The sequence below is a fragment of the Siphateles boraxobius genome, unplaced genomic scaffold (assembly GCF_051911475.1).
Source record: "Siphateles boraxobius isolate OS27281-9 unplaced genomic scaffold, OSU_SipBor_1 66, whole genome shotgun sequence".
In the NCBI taxonomy this organism is placed as follows: Eukaryota; Metazoa; Chordata; class Actinopteri; order Cypriniformes; family Leuciscidae; genus Siphateles; species Siphateles boraxobius.
This window is the reverse complement of record NW_027509193.1, coordinates 23,165,014-23,187,033: the sequence shown is the minus strand read 5'-3', so window position 1 is coordinate 23,187,033 and position 22,020 is coordinate 23,165,014. Positions and strand designations below refer to the sequence as shown.

The 22,020-nt window shown below is 38.6% G+C and overlaps 2 protein-coding genes across 3 annotated transcripts in view; one reads left to right on the top strand and one right to left on the bottom strand.

Annotated features, from left to right (window-relative positions):
- LOC143722032 (actin-related protein 2/3 complex subunit 1A) overlaps positions 1–22,020 on the bottom strand; it is a 147,311-nt gene that overhangs the window by 50,775 nt on the left and 74,516 nt on the right. The window lies entirely within an intron of this gene.
- csnk1da (casein kinase 1, delta a) overlaps positions 2,625–22,020 on the top strand; it is a 53,659-nt gene continuing 34,263 nt past the window's right edge. Inside the window, exon 1 of one of the 2 annotated variants that reach the window (XM_077213082.1) lies at positions 2,625–3,582. In XM_077213082.1, coding sequence (XP_077069197.1) covers positions 3,507–3,582 — 76 coding nt within the window. In that variant the 5' untranslated portion in view covers positions 2,625–3,506. The remainder of the gene's footprint in view (positions 3,583–22,020) is intronic. The other variant, XM_077213081.1, reaches the window with a different exon arrangement.

The window sequence follows — 22,020 nt, the reverse complement described above, 5'->3', positions numbered from 1 at the left end:
AGCTTTAGTGTAAAAAATTTTTTTTGCAAATGAAAATGTGAAAAAAAAATTAAAATAGAGCAGTGCTGCGGTAATGACATCATGTGTTGGTAAGGACACAATGTTAAAATCTAGGGTTAAAAAATTGTATGTTTTTTTATATATATACTAATATATATATATATATATATATATATATATATATATATATATATATATATATATATATATATACGAATATATACTTCAGTACTAATAATATACTGAATATTTGTAATTTAATATACAGTAAACCTTGAATTTGTCTCTACCGCAACACAAGGTCTTTACCGCAACACATAAATATGCTGCGGTAAAGACATGTTGCGGAAATGACATTTTTGCTAATATTTTAGCTAATTGGCAGCTAGCAAGGCCTACCAAATTAGTTTTGACTCTTAGCATCTTAATATACATGAATTCAACAGTAATATACATTTATTTTTAAAATGTAGTTCAAAATACACAATTATTAAGCTGAATGGTAAAGACGCACAATAAATACTAGAGCAGAAAAGATGATGTTTACCTTATTTTTTTGGTATCTTGTGAGTGAGGTAGTGTGGTGGCCCAGTCTGTCAGCAATGTGCTCAAGTGATAATTTCTGTTTCCATAGAAACTAGACTTGTTTGTGTTCGATAAAATTTCATAATAAAAGCTTTTTTTCATTGTTGCGGTAAGGACTCAAAAGTGTGGGACAGGCACATTTAGTTAAAAAAATAATAAAAATGATCAGTAAATAATATAAAGAATTTTAAGATGCTTTAAATTAATCTGTACATTAAACAATTCCATTTGAAATAATGTCAAATTGTAATTAAATTAGCTTATTTTATGTATCTCAACATTGAGAACACAAGTGTGGGACATTAACAAAAATGGTGTTTTGAGCTATAAATGCTTCATAATATTATATTTAATCACATTAATCGGTAATTATATTTTTTATGGCACTGTGAATATATTTATGAAACATCAAATGACAAATTTTAACAAATCTAAAATTTCACTGCTGGGACTTAAAAGTGCCCGTAGTTGCAGAAACACCCATATATATATATATATATATATATATATATATATATATATATATATATATATATATATATATACATACCATTAATTCACCATTAGTTATTTAAAAAATGTATACAGGATGTTTTAAAAAGATTAAGTCTGACTGTTCTTTAAGTTTATTTTTTGAGATACACATTAACTAATTCACATTCATTAACCAATAGCAAAATAAAACTGAAAGTTAAAATAAAATACATGACATATTATTAAAAGACAAAATTATTCCTTTCATTCAACTTAAAAAAAGGTATTTATATCATAATTTGGTTTTAAGGCCAGTTGTACTGTACTGAGTTCAATACATCTTAAATCATATATTAAGAAGCACTTTGACATGGGTTGCTTTCATGGTTGTCCATTAATATCGAATTTCTGTTATCGTGACACTTCTTTATTATTAATAGAATCGACAAGCACGCAATTGTTTCATCATGATTTAGGACTTTGTGTTGACACAGCACTGGTGAAAATACCAGTTAAGCAAGTACATGTAAAGAACATACACATTTTCGTTGTCAACTCTGTTGTGAACGTTTTTTTGTATTTTTTTGTATGCCGGTTTAGTCTGGGACTAACTTAAGCCTGTGAAACCGGGGGATAAAGTGTTGTTTATCACTGCATTAATACAGTGTGTTAGATCTAGTTCTAGATCTCTTTTAGAAATCTGGTATGGCTGTTAGAGTGGGCGTTCACAGACTTTCCTTGCGCATTGCTCTCAACGTGACTGAACACATGCAACGGAGAGCGGAGTAATTCAGTCATGTGACTCTCCTCCATTCAGCCTCAAGCATTGGGTGTGCTCTGACCAATCATGGTCCACTGAATACAACACCAGCTTCTGTGGGTGTTATCATGTTTCAGAAGGAGGGCAAACTAATGAAAAAAGTTGTTTTTCAAGACTAACTGCCAAGAAGACAGAATTGTATTTGTTGTTTGAAAAAGTATTATTATTTTACCTAACACATTTCGGGCAGCTTGTCACATTGTACAGCATCTCTAAACATGACTTTATGAAATATGAATTACATAAAGCTTAGATTTGAACTAAAATAAGCTGATTAAATATAACCTGCAATTTAAATAAATGTAATTGCATGTAATTGTTTTTTATCAGCAGGCATAGGGTTCATGTTGATATTAGTAAATCATCTGCTTCGTGTGATTGTACAGCTGTTACGTAAGCATCACGTAAAGTCAATATATTCAGTATACGATTATCATAATGTTTTAGAGTATGGTCTTGCTTGTTTCTTTGCAACTTTCAGAACAAGTTTGCACATTAATGCTTCGCTTGTGTATTTCAAATCATGTGAAATTTCAATATTTGTGACAATTAGAAACGGCTTGGTTTTAAATTCAGTTAATGGTTTTCAGAGCTGGTGCTGCATGAAACAAATCTACTGTAACAAACAGTTTCTCTTCAAGGAAATAAACAACTTTAAACCCAATCAACATTCACCAGGAACTACTGTGAACCTATAATCTCTTATCACCATCTGAGGACCTTTCATGACATGAAGCAAAATAACACATAACGTCAGTTATGTGTTTAGCATCAGTTTCAATTTTGCAAACTGGTTTTACAAAGTATCTTCCTGAAACATCAAGGTGAACACACACAGTAAACAGCCATAGATGTAAACGGACATTTACCATATTTAACAAAGACTTAAATTAAAAGGCTACAAATGAAAAACTAGTTTATAAATGTAATTCATGTATGACAAATAAATTGACTAAAATATATATGTATTTTAAACACATTTATTTACATCCCTGAGGCTGTGCCTCGTCTAATAAAACGCTTTTACCCGTAGACATCCACTAACTTAAAATAAACATCTAATATATAACTGAAGCTATGGTTATGAATGTTTCGAAATGTTAACAGATTTAACAACAGAAATTTTGGTTTGGTTTTCTAAACCCGAGATTTTCCAGTGGCCCTTTGTTGCTACGGGAAGTGACGTTACTGCAACCCTCTGGATTATTCAACTGATGGAGTTTGTGTAGAAGATACACAGACAGAGGGAGAATCTATGGTAGATCCGGGACCAGCAGAACAGGAAGGGAGTCGTTCTCAAAATCCGACTTCATCCTTTTTTAAACAAACTATTTTCAGGGTGAAAATTGCTAGAGCATAAAGTTCACACTTTACTCTTTTTAATAAGCCTAATATTTCGATAGTCACCGATTCGGAATGTTAGAAAACGACTGGTGAAAATTGGGTAGTTTACTGTGAAGGGAATTAGCAAGCTAGCTGGGGGATTCTGGCTGGAAGACACAGAAGAATAGACGGATAACAAAGAGCGGATTTTCGTTTCTTTTATCAAGCTCTCCGAATAGATATCATTTAAATTATTCCCGTTAAAGCTAGCTTAATCGCTAGCTTTGAAATTTAGCCATTTATCATGGAATTGAGAGTAGGAAACCGATACAGACTGGGAAGGAAAATTGGCTCTGGATCCTTTGGTGACATTTATTTGGGTAAGTAATTGTTTATTTCATTTCTCATTTATCGAGATAGTCGGTATTATTTGTCAGTGTAATCAAGGTAAACATCATATTTTGTTTTGAAACGTCAACTCGATTCCCAGTGTCTATGTCCCCCCAGTCAGCTGCTCTTGAAGGTCTTGTTCAGTGTAGCTTGAAAACCCCCTCTAACTATTGCTATTTTGATGGGTAGTCAGCTAGTTTAACAAATCAGTTAACTGGAGATCAGTTTAAAAAGACACCAGGCTCGTATTTGTATGTAAATACATATTATTATGAACACTAACGTTACGTGACACCATTACGGTTTTCTTGTTTGAGAATACAGAATCAGGCAGTCAAACCTTGACAGTTATGCTTTATGGACTAACGTTACATATTGTCAGATATTATATTGCCAATAACCTGCTGTGGTCGGTGTACCTACTATATATATATATATATATATATATATATATACACACACACACACACACACACACACACACAGCTTTAGTTCTTTGCCATTTGTAATATTACACGGTTATGCATTTGGGTTGCTGACCTGTCAAGTGCATTTTTAATGTCATTATTTTTTTATAATTTGTTTTGAAGGTGTGTTGGAGGAGTCTCGCTTTTAAAATGTACGTGTCGTGAAATGTCGCAGCATATCCTGTCAAAGACAATCTGATGGCGAGTTAAGCCTGTGTTTTGTGTCTTAAACATCTAATATTATCAAGATTGGTGTGTCTCTTTTAATGACTTTGCTAGACTATATAATAGATAACTAGATAAAATACAGTATATTTGTTATATCTCACTGGTTAGTCGGGAGTAACAATGCAATCACTGACAGAGAAGAGGAAGTGAAGTACTTTGTCACAAGTAAACATTTATATAGCATTTGTATTGCATACAGCATACAGCTGTAGCTTTTGTGATCAGAGCGTAGCAACTTCTGAGTTGTTTCTACATGTTGGTAGAGGTCTTTAATTATAAGAACCTTTATAAAAGGTCTGTTGTGCTGAACTTGAACTAGCTGGCAAGTTCCCTTTGTGTGCAAGTTTCAACTTAACTTCAAACTTTGTGTTGTGAAAGGTGCTTGTGATGTAATATTTGCTTTTGTCATTGGTTTTTGGGAGTATTGTTGTAGGCAGCTTTAATGTACTTTCTTGTAAGTTCTTATGTCACCACAATAAAGATATTGGAGGCTGCCAGTTATACATGGTTCTGGGCATAGCAGTCTTGTGTTGTTTGGTTCCTTTTGAAGCATCCTGCTCAGGCCTTTATGGTTTGACTTGTGATGCAAAGTTTTATAAACTACTCATTGCAATATGGGATGCATATGGTTCCTTGTGGTTTGATGAGCTTTGTTCTCTTGCACAACTCCTTAGGTTTTGTTTCGCAGTTGGAGTTGTGTGCAATGATCTCATTTGCTGGACAGAGTTGTGTTTATGATATGCTCTCTGCAGTACTTTGGTGGAGGAATACTCCACGCCTCCACTCTGTACTTCTTTCCAGAAACAGCCTAAAAAACAACCGTTAGTTCCAAAGCAAGATCCCAAATCTGAACACATAAGCCGTCCAGTATGTTCTTGCGAAATTACCCAACACTTTTTTTTTTTTTTTCTTTTTTTTTTGCGGAAGTCCATTGAGGTTTGCAGACAAAATAGGAAAAAGTAGATCAGCTGATTGTTGTGTGGCTGTTGCTTACTTACAAAATTGGGCTCTTTGTTTCTGTTTGCTTCAGAATGGCAGGATCAGAGCGGTTATGTAGCTACTCTAGAGTTATGTTACACATCTTGTACATGTCGGTTTGGCATTAGTGGTCAACAGTACAATGCAAGTGTGTGAAATGCAATGTGCTTAAATGTTGTTACGCAACAGTGGTGATTCAGCTGGTGTAGTGGAAACAGTCGTGTTCATGTACTCGCTAAGGGGCTTATGTAAAGACTCCCAATATCCCCACACCTGGGAAGGCAGAGGCTGATGAACTCCAGCTGGGGCTGAAGGAGGCCAGACCGACCTGATCAACAACACATGCTCTCTTTATCCAAGCCTCTTAAAAAGTACAACATTGGCCTGCCTACATGAATCAGAGAGGATGAAATACTCACAGAGCTCTCATGAAAACATGGAGCTGTCTTGTGGCTTGTTAAATCACTCAGCCAAGAGTGTTTTTATTGGCACTATGTGCATTGTTTACATTATCTCCAGTAACTAACCTCTTATGATTGCACACTCAACAATACTGTTTTGGATAATATTAGAGATATTGTTTTTGTCGGTACAGTCAGTATTGGACATTTATTTGTAAAAATAGGAGAAAATTTGATTTTGTAGGGGAAAGTAAGTCTGGGATCTAAGTATTTAATACATTTAAAAAAAGAAATTAATGTTAAATAAGTTCAGGGTGAATACTGGCAAAGTGGAACACTTAAGCTTATTTGTTATCACTAAAAAATAAAGTTAATGCATGTAGAGGTGGGCGATATATCGTTTAGACGATAATATCCAAATTGTTGTCTGGACGATATGCAAAATTGGGATATCGAATATTTCATAATTTGTACAATCCGACCCCCCAAACATGAAAAGAGCTGAAGGAAGTTAAAGAGAAAACAAATAACGCACACTATAACCTTCTAAACAATTATATGTAGCGAGTTTAATACTGTAGGGGTTTGTTTGACTGTATTTTATTTTTTTGTACAAAATCACGATCGTTCCTCAATTGCACGAGAGTAAGCTGCTAAAGTTACTAATTTGCAATATACAACTATGAAGTTCTTACCTGTGTGTTATGACGTTCAGGTTGAAGCAACAATCCAAAATCGTAAAGAGAAGGCAAAATATGCATTGTTTGTGGAAAAATGATCTTAAGTTAAAAAGTTTTTCTTAAATGTCTGTGGCGTCCTCGAGTGGCGAGCGTCGTGATTGCATCATTAGAAAATTGCGTTGTATGAGTCCAAAAGATGGAATACATTTTCCCAAGAGATCGGTTCCGTTCGCATTACAAGCCGAACCATCCCGGTGGTTGGACCATTTTTCCTGACGACCAAAATCCACGCTGGAGCGAACACCACAATGTTGCCCAACATCAACTGGCAAATGTAATGAAAGCGGAACGAAACTCATTATTTTGTGCTTTACGGACCATTTATCATTTTGGACAAATATCAGTGCAGCGCGGATCCGATCTTGAAGCAACACCGTTACTACATAAGAGATCCAGTAAACAAAGCATTTGAATTCGCCACTTAAGTAATAACATCGCTACGAGGTGAGAAGCATTACAATTTCTCCATTATTAACTGATCAAACAGCGCTGATGTGGAAACCAGGAGAAACATTGTTCCATGAATGAAGTAGTTATAGGTTTTAAGTCCACAGATCATTCACCGTGGATTTAATGTAGTAACACTAACTTCTAAACATGGAAGTTTGGCAGAAATATTAAAATGCTTTCAAGTACGTCACGCATCTTTTTCCAGCACTTCAAAACTCAAATGTTATATGTTATTTAAATTTTATTTTTAATGTGATGACCAAAACATTATTTGTTCATCCTTCAAAGATTACCCCCATTTATAAAACTAAAAGTTTCAAGATGTAGGAAAACTCACAATTATTTAAAAATAATTTTTCTATTAATAAATAGGAAATTTCTATGGCATTTCTTTATTTTTGCTGTATCGAAAACGTACCGAACCGTGACACCACTGTATCGTATCAAAACAAACCGTGAATTTTGTGAACCGTTACACCCCTATTAAAAATATAAAAGAACAATAAAGACCTTGAATAATAAATGACTATTGAATAATATTTTATTATTTTAAAAAGTTTAGGAGTCTTTAAATCAATAATGTCTCATATCTTTATGTACTAGTAATTCTATTCAATAATAGGTCAAATGCAGCAAGTCAAAAGACCAACTGGACCTTCTTTACCAGTTTGCACACATTTCTTTGAAGGATTGCAAAAATATCGTCTGAATATCGATATCGAGATATTGAAAAAAAATATCGAGATATTCATTTTTGTCAATATCTCCCACCCCTAAATGCATGTAGTATATGTAATGACACTACTATTCTAAGTTTTGGGGTGTTTTTGAAATAAATTAATACTTTTATTTAACATGGATGCATTAAATTGATCAAAAGTGACAATTTAAGATTTCACATATTTTCAAATGAATGCTGTTCTTTTAATCTTATAAAATAAGGCTAAAAAATAAGTTTCCCCAAAAAATTAAGCAGCAAAACTATTTTCAAAATTGATAATAGTAAATGTTTCTTGAGCATCAAAACATCATATTTGATTTCTGAAGGATCATGTGAAACTGAAGACTGGAGTAATTATGCTGAAAATTCAGCTTTGACATCACAGGAATAAATTACAGTTTAAAATGTATCACAATAGAAAAGTTGTTAAATTAAAAAAACTTAACCCAACCCCAAGCTTTTGAATAATAATGTAATTATGCATTACCTTTTGCTGCCATCAAATGTCTTATGATGACCAAATTTACTTGCTGTTTTTAGAGTTTCATTTTTAATTTATAGAGACAAAATGTTAAGAATTTTAATATCTGCCATTTATCAATTATTGGCCATAGCTTTAAAAAAATCGACTTCTCCGTATCGGTCGGGAATTTGTTGTTATTTCAACCATATAGAACACTTTCCTTCATGCTGTTTGACAGATCATATCGTTAACAGCCAGTGTTGTCACATCTTTTTGTTCTTAGACTCTCTTTTTGTGTAGCTGAACAGGTATTATGTCAACACAGTTTTAACATGCTGTTCTCTCATTTACCAAGATGCTTATTTAGCAGATCTCTCGCTAATGAATTGAATCTCAGCGCTGCAAAACAAGTATCCATCTGTCTCCACACTGCACTAACCAACAAGCTTGCGGTCACGGAAAATGAATGTGAGCATATGCACATGAATGAGATGAGTGCGACCAATTTGTTCTCCAGACAGGCTCAGGCCGAACCTTCAATCCCTCTGGAGGGCCCTGGTCTGGTGTGCGGGGTGGGGGTTGAGAAACATGCCAGCTGCCTGCAGTGGGAGGGGGGAACGGCTGAATTTTATTGATCTCCAAGATTACATCACGGAAGGCTTCCCCAGGAAATTATTGCACAGAGTCTTATGAAGGAACCAGTGACAGGGCTCCAGACTAACTTGTCCACTGGTGCTATTAACTTTCTCAGTTGGTCACACCAGCACATTAGTTGGTCGCACTTTTTTTTTTTTTTTTTGGGCTACAACGTTTTACAACACAGATTAGTCAATGCATGCCGATGAATAGTTGTTTCAATCTTTTCATTTTTATATGACTTAATTCCTAAATTCCCTGAATACCTAATGGACTATATACACTAGGGCTGCACGATTAATTGCAATGAAACCGCATGTGATTTGGCAAAGGCTGCGATTATTTTATGTGCTGCTTGTCAGAGCAGTGCAGCTGATCGGTAGTAAACGCAGATCCATCTGAACATCAGAGGGCGCTCTAACGCAGACACGCCAAATACGCCCCACTGCAGAAATGCAATAAATGCAAATCATTCCAGGAAATCCCTATTGCTGTAGCTGAACAAACAGAAGATTGAAATGCTTTGTTTGATTAAACATGACTTATAAACACACAACTGCCTTATTCTGTGTAGGAAGCCACATCATCTCACAGAAGGATGCCTCACTTTCGTTATGAAGTAAAAGCATGTTATTAAATGTTGTCTTTAGTTGGACAAGAGGGTCATAAATGCGTCTCATGTTTGGATAGATGTTTGACGCGTGTTGCTTTTTCAAATGCACATTATAAAAGACTCAAACTCACAGTGCTTCCAGATGGAGCAGTGTTTACAGAGCCGTACATCAATGACAAGGTGCACATAAAAAATAATGGCTGCATTTGCGATTTCATAATCGCGATAAGCCAAATCAGTTTAAGTGCGATTTCATGTAAATTGCGATTAAACGTGCAGCCCTAATATGGACAGTGGCTTCATGGTTTTCAATAAGCCAGCTCGGGCATTTCCGGTGAATATTCTGTACTCAACACAAAAACATCAATGGTTGACTTTTTAATGTTGTATTTATATTTTAATGCCGTTATCACAATTAGGCTCACCTAATTTGCCAATAAAGCGGTTTTATTGATTGCATTAAAGGCTTGAAGCTAATGTGAACATTGGAATAGGAAGCGCGATGCCTGTAATTGGACATGTTTAAAAATAAAAAAAATTCAGCACAAATGTTATTTTTAATGTGATGACCAAAAACTATTTATATATACCAATACATTTTATAAAATCACTTGGTTTAAAATAAACTTACTCGAGGTAAAGTATAAAGTATTCACAAAAGTCTCATGAAAAACAATAACTGTCAGTCAGTGCAGTGCAGCGCTGCCAGCGCAAGCTCACTGATTTCGGTACACTTGTGAAAACTCCAGATTTTTTTCAATAAATCTAACTAAAGTAAACACTAAATCTTTCATTTTTACAGCGTGTAAATGCTTTGTTTTCAAACTAAAGTGTGAAGGATGATCGAATTTTGCAGAGGAACACTTTTTTTATGTCGTCTTACATTTGAATATCTAAATTAATGCTAGGGCTAACTATTTAAGTGACTATATTCTGATTATAAACTAAGTATTACAATATTTATGCTGTTAAAGCTACCTCAGGACATTGAAGATACCAACACGCCAGCAAGTGACCTTTCACTGGAGGGTTTCCAGCTGGTTTATATGGAAGTTTTAAAGAACGCTCCGTGCATATCAGAATCAGAATCAGAAAGAGCTTTATTGCCAAGTGTGCTTGCACACACAAGGAATTTTCCTTGGTACTGAGGCTTCCAGTGCACATATACAATTACAGATACAACAAGTAATAGTAATACAAATAGTAATACAAATTATACAAATAAAATTATAAAAAATATGAAAATACTATAAAATATATGGTCACAGTTGGGTTTTGTCAGAATAAACATTTACAGATAATGAACATATTTACAGTATTTTGTATAGTATGAATAAATATAAATATAAATATCACCTGAATTTTTAAGATATTGCACTAAACAGTGGGAGTATTGCACTTACAGGCATATGCCTTGGGAGATATGTTAAGCCTAGTTCACACATTTTAAAACGTCGGACTGAACTGTGCGGTTCACACTACATGACTTGGCCTCTGAGAAATCAGGAGTGTTCAAGTTGTTGAGCTGTTCACACCACACGACACAACGTGATTGATCCGCAACAGGAGGTAACGCACTACACGAGTTGACAACAACTCTGTCACCCAACGATTCCATCTTGTCTACAAATCTATCTGTCTAATGTATATCTTGACGCGAAACAGCACGCGCGCCAATACACAGCGAAGAAGAACACAACACGCGAATATGGACGTCAGACAGAAACTAGTGCTGCAAACTGTTTGCCTCGATGATTTGCTCTGAGAAAAAACGCCAAAAAATAAAAAATAAGAGAGTATGGGCGAAAGAGTGGATCTGGATACGCGAACAGCAGGTCTGTGCTACAGAGAGAGTTGGCGGTGAGTAAACCATGTTTATATCGGAGATGTAGCTGCATGTTTATGTTTGGCTGACGGCAAAAATCGCGTATTTACCCGCGTATTTACCCTACGTATTTACCGCATATTTATTTACTTGCTCTGATTGGCTGTTGCTCATGACATCAGTGAGATTGAGTCGTGCGACAGCTCTGGATATCCAGCATCCTAGATATTTTTCTAGGCTCGGCGACGCGTCTGCGAGCGTCTGTGATGCGTTGTTGGCTCTTTCATATTAACAGATTGGCGAGTGTTCATCGCCCACTAATCCCCCGCGATTTGCATGCGATAACACCCTGACCTGTCGGCGAGCTCAACGATTTGCAAATCGGGCTTAAACTCATGTAGTGTGAACTAGGCTTTAACTGTTCAGAAGGGAGATGGCCTGTGAGAAGAAATTGTTCCTGTGCCTAGATTTTCTAGTGGCCAGTGATCTGAGTCTCCGTCTTGACTGTAACAGTTCAAACAGGTGGTGTCCAGGGTGAGTGGAGTCTGTGATGATTTTACCTGCTCTCTTCCTCACTCTGGAAGAATACAGGTCCTGGAGGGATGGCAGGGGGGCACCAATAATCCTCTCCGCAGTCCGGACTGTCCGTTGTAGTCTCCTGATGTCTGATTTGGTAGCTGAACCAAACCAGACAGTGATGGAAGTGCATAAAACAGACTCAATAACGGCTGAGTAGAACTGAATCAGCAGATCCTGTGGCAAGTTGAACTTACTCAGCTGGCGAAGGAAGTACAGTCTCTGCTGGGCCTTTTTCACAGTGGAGTAAATGTGACTGTCCCACTTCAGGTCATGAGAGATGATAGTGCCCAGGAACCTGAAAGACTCCACTGCTTCCACAGTGCTGTTCATGATGGTGAGTGGGGGGAGTGCTGGGCTGTTCCTCCTGAAGTCCACGATCATCTCCACTGTTTTGAGCGTGTTCAGCTCAAGGTTGTTATAACTGCACCAGACAGCCAGCTGTTCAACCTCCAGTCTGTAAGCAGACTCGTCACCGTTTTGGATGAGACCGATGACAGTGGTGTCGTCTGCAAATTTCAGGAGCTTGACAGTGGGGTCTTTAGAAGTGCAGTCATTAGTGTACAGGGAGAAGAGCAGTGGGGAGAGAACGCACCCTTGGGGGGCGCCAGTGCTGATTGTGAGTGTCTTGGATGTGTGTTTCCCCAGTCTCACTCGCTGCTGCCGGTCCGTCAGGAAGCTGGTGATCCACTCACAGATCGAGGATGGTATGGAGAGCTGGGTCAGTTTGGCTGTGAGAAGACCAGGCATGATGGTATTGAAGGCCGAACTGAAGTCCACAAAGAGGATCCTTGCATAAGTCCCTGGTCTGTCGAGATGTTGCAGGATATAATGCAGTCCCATGATGACTGCATCATCCACAGACCTGTTTGCTCTGTAAGCAAACTGAAAGGGATCCAGCAGGGGTCCGGTGATGTCCTTCAGGTGGGCCAGCACCAGTCTTTCAAACGACTTCATGACCACAGACGTGAGAGCGACAGGTCTGTAGTCATTAAGTCCAGTGATTTGGGGTTTTTTTGGGGACAGGAATGATAGTGGAGCGTTTGAAGCAGCAGGGAACTTCACACTGCTCCAATGATCTATTGAAGATCTGCGTGAAGACCGGGGCCAGTTGGTCAGCGCAGGCTTTTAAACAAGCAGATGAGATGCCGTCTGGGCCTGAGGCTTTCTTAGTCTTCTGTTTTTTGAAGACTCTGCTCACGTCCTCCACACAGACCTTAAGCTCAGGGTTGGATGGCAGGAGGGGGGGAGTAATAATGGGAGTGCAGGAGGTGATGGTGAATGTGTGAAGTGCAGATCAGACCGGGTGTGTGGTGTGAATGAGGGCTTTTCAAACCGGCAGTAAAATGAATTTAAATCGTCAGCCAGGTGTTGATTGTCCACAGATCGAGGGGATGGTGACTTGTAGTTGGTGATGTTCCTCAGGCCATTCCAGACTGATGATGGGTCGTTGGATGAAAACTGGTTTTTCAGTTTATCAGAAAGTTCCTTTAGTTCCTTTTAGCAACTCTGATCTCCTTTGTCAATCTGTTTCTGGCCTGGTTATACAAGATTTTATCCCTACTTCTGTAAGCATCCTCTTTGGCATGACGAAGGTGTTTGAGTTTCCCCAGTAAACCATGGTTTATCATTAGTGAATGATAAGAATGACCTGGTAGGAATGCATGTATCCTCACAGAAACTTATATATTATGTTATAGTATCTGTGAGCTCACCCAGATCGTTGGTAGCAGCTTCAAAAACAGTCCAATCAGTGCAATCAAAGCAGGCCTGTAGATTCTGCTCTGCTTCATTAGTCCATCTTTTTACAGTCCTTATTACAGGTTTAGCTGATTTCAGTTTCTGCCTGTAGGTCGGTATGAGATGAACCAAACAGTGATCAGAGAGCCCCAAAGCTGCCCGTGGGACAGAGTGATATGCATTTCTTATTGTGGTGTAACAGTGGTCCAGTATATTACTGTCTCTGGTGGGACATGTAACGTGCTGTCTGTATTTTGGTAGTTCATTGGAAAGATTTGCTTTGTTAAAATCCCCAAGAATGATTAAAAGAGAGTCTGGGTACCTTTGTTCCGTTTCAGCTATTTGTTCAGCCAGCTGTTGTAGCGCCGCGCTCACGCACGCGTCTGGAGGGATGTAAACATTCACGAGAATGAAAGAGGAACATTCCCGAGGCGAGTAGAAGGGTGTACAGTTTATGAAATGTGCCTCTAAATTACGAGAGCACATCTTCTTCAGTGTTGTTACATCTGAACACCAACTTTCGTTAATGTAGAAACACAATCCACCACCTTTCGTTTTCCCCGTTAGCTCCGCAATGCGATCCGCTCGGAACAGCTGGAAGGCCGGCAGATGTATTGCGTTGTCTGGTATGGCTTCACTCACCCAGGTTTCAGTGAAGCACAAAGCAGCAGAGTTTAAAAAATCCTTGTTAGTGTGGGTGAGGAGAAGTTTATTCGCTTTGTTAGGAAGGGATCGGATATTCGCGAGATGAATACTGGGGAGTGCAGTGCGCCGGCCGCGCTCGCGGAGTTTAACCAGGGCGCCGGCACGCTTCCCTCGTTTGCGTCTGAACGCGCGTTTGAACAACACCGCTGCCCCTCCGACGAGAATGTCCAGCAAAACGTCCGAATAATCAAAAACTATAGAAAAGGTTTCTGGTCTGTGTTTCCTAATGTCCAGTAGTTCATCTTTGGTGAAACTGATAGGAAAAGAATGACTAAACGCAGAACAAATGAACAAAAACAACACAATAGCTGGAGAGCTCCACACCGAGGCAGCCATCCGCGGCGCCATCTTGAATTAATCAGGTCAATTAATGTGAATTAATCAGGTGAATTAATCATCAAATGAATACATCATTTACTGATGTATTATAGTCCATTGGCTCGTTTCATCATCAGTGTGCAATGCGCATGTATGTTTGCTCTCTAGCGGTTGATAAACAGAACTGCATGTGTCTTGCTGAAGCTCCGCAATGCGATCCGCTCGGAACAGCTGGAAGCCCGGCAGATGTATTGCGTTGTCTGGTATGGCTTCACTCAGCCAGGTTTCAGTGAAGCACAAAGCAGCAGAGTTTAAAAAATCCTTGTTAGTGTGGGTGAGGAGAAGTTCATCCGCTTTGTTAGGAAGGGATCGGAGATTCGCGAGATGAATACTGGGGAGTGCAGTGCGCAGGCCGCGCTCGCGGAGTTTAACCAGGGCGCCGGCACGCATCCCTCCTTTGCGTCTGAACGCACGTTTGAACAACACCGCTGCCCCTCCGACGAGAATGTCCAGCAAAACGTCCGAATAATCAAAAACTGTAGAAAAGGTTTCTGGTGTGTGTTTCCTAATGTCCAGTAGTTGTGCATGTGTCTTGCTGAAGAACATTGTAGCCGGTGCTACTTCTCTCTGTTAATGTCAATGACGAGTCACGCAGGGATTGGGCTACTCCGCAGTGGAGCCAAGCCGACCCGGTCTAAAATATTCCGAATATAAACACTTATAGGCGTACCGTAGTGATTCAGGATAAGACAAAAATGGATTCATGGTGTACTCATTCATTAAATATTTGTACTTTATTTTGAACACAACGTTACGGACTGCAGCAGTTACGGATACAACGGCGTTCTGTTGAGCACACACAAATTTAACTGAGTGCACGACTATGCACTCGCAGAAATGCGACCACATCTAATTCTAACTCTCACATTCTCAAAAAATGGTCCCAGTCTGGAACCAGTCTGTGCAAGCAGATGTAAAGGGAAGGGTCAAGAGCTCTAAACCATGATTGATATGCAGTCACTTGAAAATCACCATGGGCGTTGAAGACATTGGTGTCATTTGCTGTTGAACAATATGAACTTCGACATCTATGTTAAGGATGGGCTCCTGTAGTGTTTACTGATGTATTAAGAGGATGTGTCTGAACATATCCCCTCAGCAATCAGTATAGGGGAGGAAGAACATTCTCTCCTCTAAATGTGCCCAGGCAAATCAAATTCCACTGTACATATCTTTGCAGTCTTTGATATTCACCAGCAGTGGTGGTTTCACATTCATGGAGGCATGAAATGTATAAAGATCCAGGGGATATATTTTACAGAGAAATGCACAATGTAAAGGAAACCGTTCACCTCAGTCTTGCCTGTCTCAAATAAAACAAACACGTTTTCAGAAATTATGGACGTAGTTAATTTAGTTTTTTTTTGAGGAAACTGGATAAATTGATCCTTATTTGTTTGCATGGGTCGTTGGCTGTCTCAGAGCATGGACTTTGCTTGTTGTGATGAGTCTGATCATGTGTCCAGGCTTTGCTCATGTTCATTATAGTAGTAATATGTGTCTAATGTGTAGCTGTTTGTCTTTCCCTGTGAATGCACTCGTTATGCGAGGCTAAAAAAGGGAGGGTGATCGGAGCTGTGTAGCCTGGAAATCTGAAAATCTCGCTACCCCCAACAATGGACTCGGTTCAATTTAGATGGAAACTGGGCTGGTTTGAGTAGCCTTGCACACTGACAAACAGCTGTAAATTCTGGCAAGAACCTTTTAAAATATCCCAACCTCACAGGGATTTGTTTAGATTTTAAGCTGTGTTGCTGAACATTTGAGGTGACGTAGAATAGTGGCAGTATCACTTTTGGATACTAGCGATGCCTTAATTTATTTGTGGTGTGGAGCATCTTTCTCTACCAAAATAGGCATAAGGTCTATTCTCTAAATGCATGTTATTGATCTTATCGTGAACAATTCATCTATGCAATTTTTGTATGTTTTTGACCTTGTAATTTCAAAAGAAAAGTTATGACTCAATCTTAAGGGGTCGCACACAGGACGAGAAGCGCAGCGCCGCACCATGTCTTTAATATTCGAACAAATTGTTTTCTATGGCTACGTTCAAATTAGGGGTGTCACGATTGTCCAAATCCTCGATTCGATTAAATTTTCGTTTCTAAGGTCACGGTTCGATTCGATTCTCGATTTTTACATTTACTTTTTTTAAAGCCGAAACCGGCCAATCAGGATAATCTCTGTCTGACATGCGCTTCATGAGGCAAACACGCAGGGTCTCTCGCTCTCTCCCTCTCTGCCGTGCGCACGCTATTCGGTTTGGAGCACAGTTTTTTCTGTCTCGCATGCGCGCTCTTGCTCGCTCACTCTAGATTCCGGGAGATTTTAACTAATTTGCGTGCATCAGGGAGCCGCTATCAATATGCGGGAGACTCCCGGAACTTCTGCGAGACTTGGTATGTCTGCAAACTGTGGCTTTTTTGAAGCACGAACGTTTTCAACATAACTCACTGGAAATCCAAAAAACGTCCACACCTGCGACTTTAATGAAAGAGGAGGGGGTTCAAGTTCTGTCGATGGGTCTCCTGCATCTGCAGTTGCCATGCTATCTTTTGAGTGGCTGTAGCTAAGTTAGAGGAGGTTGATCATAGACTCGCAGCACTTCAACAGGCGTGTTTTCTTTCGACCGGACGTGACATGGGGGCGTGGCAACATCGACAATTCAATTTTTTAATTCGAAGTTCGAGATTGTGAATTAATTTCGTGACACCCTTAGTTCAAATTGCAGGGAAATGTGGCTGATTTTTTTTTTTTTTTTTTGCTCGCATGTGACTCAGATCTGCTTTTTTTAATGACAGTGTGAACAGCACAAACCACCATGATCTGTTCGCACTGGAATCTGATATTGGCCACATTTATGTTCACAATGTGAACGGCTATACAAAAAAATCTGACTTGACCAATAAATCAGAATTGAGCACTAAGGCTCGCAGTGTGAATGTAGCCTATGAATGTACGGGAAATACCCTGAATTCTATACGACAATTCACCATGACGTCACAACAGTAATAGACGTTCTTCCGGGTGGCAAAAGCCGAAGCGTTCCTATGGCAACACTAGTAAATTGCTTAGAAGAGAGACACACCATTGGCAGTAGTCTAATCTAAATTTCAACAGCTGATTTAAAAACAGACGTGGTGGAAATTCAGACATAGTTAACATGATCATTAGAGCTTAGATTTTTTGATCTAGAAACGTGCACTCCCAACACAAAAGAGTGTGGCGCGGGACTAGATTTGATGGCCGAGCGCGTGCGGTATTGCACTCACTCTGTGTGTGCGGGTTGCGGGAGAATAAAACGATTCGCGGGACTCCCTCAAACTAGAAATATCTATGAATAAAACATAAAAAAACGAATACATTTTTATTCATCTGTTGCAGAAAAGCAACTAAAACAAAATAGAAACTATTTACAGGCCTGAGTTTCTTTTTATAACATGTTTGCAGCGTTGAGCGATGTAGCCAATCACAGACATATGTGTTGATTTCTTAAACGCAATGGCCAATCAGAAGCATTTAAGATAGACATTGATAATAACAGAGATGTGTGAGATTGCGATGAACTGATGTCAGCTTTTTAGGAATTATTAAAAGAGCTCGCACTTTGAGCGCATTCAGTCATGCCAAACCATGCACGCAGTATCTGCTTGCTTTGTTATAACAGTGGTTTGTGTGTTATTATTTAATAACAAATAATTTATCAGGAGCATTTATGATGATGTGTATGATGGTGACACGTAGGCTAACTTGAAAGCATTTGGAGGTACAGAAAAAAAGTCTTTTTGCGGGCGGAAGCTGGACAAAACATAAATGTTGTGGGCGGGAGAAAGTAACAGAAATTAGTTGAGAACGTCAGTTATAACGACCCACGTATTAAAAATGGTTGTGTTTAAATCGGGCTCATAATTACAGTTAATGTGCCGGGTCGGGAAGCGCAAAGAAGACAACATGCACTACACTCGCTTTAACCTCCTCACACACAGGTTCCGCTGGATAGATTTACTTTTTTCTGAAGGAAATCGATAAAACCCTACACAGGGCCTGAATTTCGTTTTGGAAAATAGGGGGGAAATCCCCCTTTAGGTCTTTCTTATGGGGGGGATTTTTTAATTTGAGGCGGGAGTTTTTTTTTTGACAATTTAAAAAATATATAGGTTTAGCTAAATGTTTCTTCAATCATTGTATTTGTGTTTTTACAATGGGGTCATTTTTTTTAGTTTACACAACAAAAGGAAGCTTGATTTCAATCTTTGAATTAAATTGAAAAAAGTAGGCTAGCACAAATAAATACATGAAATAAAGAGAAAAGTTTAGGTCTAACACTAGTATTCAGAAATGATAGAAACGGAGAAAAGTAATCAAATGTAAAATAACACAGAATAGTTTTTTAGTCCTGTATAATTTGAATACATAGGCTATTAATCCTGATTCCTTACAATTAATGCTATCTTTTGTTGTTTTATATACAATAATGACAGACACATTTTAGGCTACTCTCACTTTAAGAGCTAGTGCACGGATCCACGTTCACATGTTGCGTGTAAAGCGCAGTCCGCACCAATTTCTCTTTTAAAAAGGGCTCCCTGTTGCTAAGCAATCATGAGCCACGTTCTCCATGAAGACGAAGACGTTTCAGCAAAGGATGAACGCGCAAAAGATGTAACGTGAACGGCCCATACTGTTTTCATTATAGTGTCACATGCATTTTCTTTTTGTATTATTTTTTTGAGACATAACCGACTGTGTTTGAGAGGATACTCCCCAAGACTGGAATTTAGACAATGTTGTGTGCTTTTGACCGTTAAAGCGCTATAATTCAAGAAAAATAACTCAGTTTTGTTACTCACGAGCTGTTTGTTATGCGGGTTAAAATCGCTTGAATGTTTAAATAGGTAAGACTTAAAAAGACGCACAAATTATAAACAATAGTGACGATGCAATGGCCCTATTGTGCAAGTGACATTTCCATCAAATGTCCCAACTCCTGAAACGTGAGAGTCTAGAATCACCGCCTGCAGCTGCAGCGCGATTGGCTTGCCTTGTGTAACCTATTTTAAGAGACAGAGAAGACGCAGCATTGGCAGAATCACTCACGCTGTTTGTGAAATTGCGTCTCGCAGAAAGTTTTAAAATGACTGATTTGATCTTATAATCTGTTAGGTTAAATTTACTCATAGGCCTACATGCTAGATTGAATGAATGTTTGCGGAAATGATTAAAATGATGCGCAAAACTCGCAATCCCGCACCGAAATTCGAGCCCTGCCTACACCTTACCCCAAACACAACACGTTTTTGCCATCGTTTCAACTTTGATCAACAACAATGATTTTAATATGTAACCGTTTACAGTAGCCAGCTGGATCTCTTCAGTTGGTCAGTAGAAGGGTGCCTATTTTTTACAAACCTTCTGAAATGCCCTATAAGACTTTGGATATACTAAGACGGTGCACTCGTATTATTATAAATGGGAGAAAGTGCAATATGGTGGAATAAGTCCCGCCTTCTAAGTAAAAGTGCCAATCACCAATTGGTAAAGTGAAGTCATTGCATCACTGTAGCTGCTGTTAGAAGCTCCGGCTGCTACACAATCAGTCAGTGTTCTGTGACGCTTGCTTAGGACTTGGACCTAGGACAACATTGGCTCGTCCAACCTGAATAATTAAGTTTTTTGTCATGATTTGAGCGTTTAGAAACAAAATTTATATAGTCAGTTGTTGTCAGATTTCATTGGTAATTTCAAATATGAAATTTAATCATGAGCTTAGTGAACAACAGCTTTGGGGAATTTGATGTTTCCCAGTTTAGAGAGGTAAGAGCTGCACTTGCATGACTGAAACCGCTGCCCTGAAGGCGTTATAAAGATGATCGCAGAGTGAAATGACTTGCCTGAATAGGTCTTTGATTATATTTCAGGTGAGATTCTCAATTATTTCAGTTAGAGATGCTCCGATCAGAATTTTTGGGGCCGATCACCGATTACCGATCACCAAAATGATGATCTGCCGATTGCCGTTCACTGCCGATCACAGAATGGCAGGGGAATGGGAATCTTTTATCTATAATCTAGCAGAGTTTGCACCATTTGTAGAAATGTGTTTATTTAATTGTATTTAGAAAATGAGATGTCTTAAGGCTACTGTAGGCCAGCTTTCCCAAATAAGGTAGAGTAACATTAAATTATTCCAAACAAAGAGGGGTCAGGCAGACCAACACACATCAGATCAGCCTAATGGGAGGGGATCAAGTTACACTTAGGCATTTTTGGAAATTGTAGCCTCTTAATACACCCACTACATTTACTAATTGGCAACAAAATGTACAACTTGTTACACCAAAACTGGCTACTGATAAAAGGACAAAACTATGGCAAGTTTTTTTCTGTTATTAATATGAACGTCTGATGTAGTTGAGCAGAATGCTCTTTTATTAAGTTACTTCATTAAATGACATATTTAATGAGATTATGCCTGAAAAGGTTTTGGATTTTTAAAAATATATATTGTATTAAATGACTTCTTGTTTATATTTGTTTTGTTTTATTGTATTTATATGATATTTGTATTTTTATAATTGAATTTTTGCCATGAAAATAGCTTTGAATGCTGACATGGCATTAAATAAAATAATTTGAATCTGATGTATAGGCTAGTTGAGGAACCAACTACGTCAGATCAAAAAAAATAAAATACCACCACCACTTTTGAAACATCTCGCGGCACGAATGTACCAATACAAATAAATAAAAACATCTCCAGTTAACTCAGAGCATTCATTTTGTTCATTTGTTAAATAAGAGGAGATCTAGCGCTGAAATGTTTTTTTTTTATCAAGTGATCAAAGTGCTCGTTGCTGCAGAAATCAGTGGCGCAGATACCGCGTTCTGTTGTGTCTCGCGCGGTGCACGGTCTTCACTCGGACGCGCGCTTCAATCCGTTGGGAGACTCCCTATTCGTTCCGGTGAAGGAGAACTCATGTTGCCACTGCCAAGCTCCACTCTGCTGTCGTGTGCCCGTGCGCCACACATGCAGGTGGGAAAAAGTCGCGGAAGTAATTTACGTCACCTGATCGGCTTTTTTGATCGGCGCTTTTGGGGTTCGTCTATCAATCTATTTTTAGCCAATATCGGCCGATCATGATCGGCGTCCGATCAATCGGAGCATCCCTAATTTCAGTTGACGTACTCCCTGAGTTAGGGCTCCGCGTCGTAGCCACATTACCACCTCAGGTGTGCATTGTTTTTCTAATTCAACGGCCGGTCAATTATTCCTTATGTATTCTCTTCTCAGGTCAAGTAACTTTTATTCATAATGTTTCTGCTTTAATTTGACATAAAATATCATACCATACCTTATCATATCATATTTTCCCTCATAAGCACTAGTATAACAAGCCTATAAGCAAACAATTGTTATATACCTGTTTGATGTGACAGAAGATAACAGAAAACAGTTTTGTGTAGGCTTTCAAAATACTCATTTCACCTAGCTAATTTTCCGATT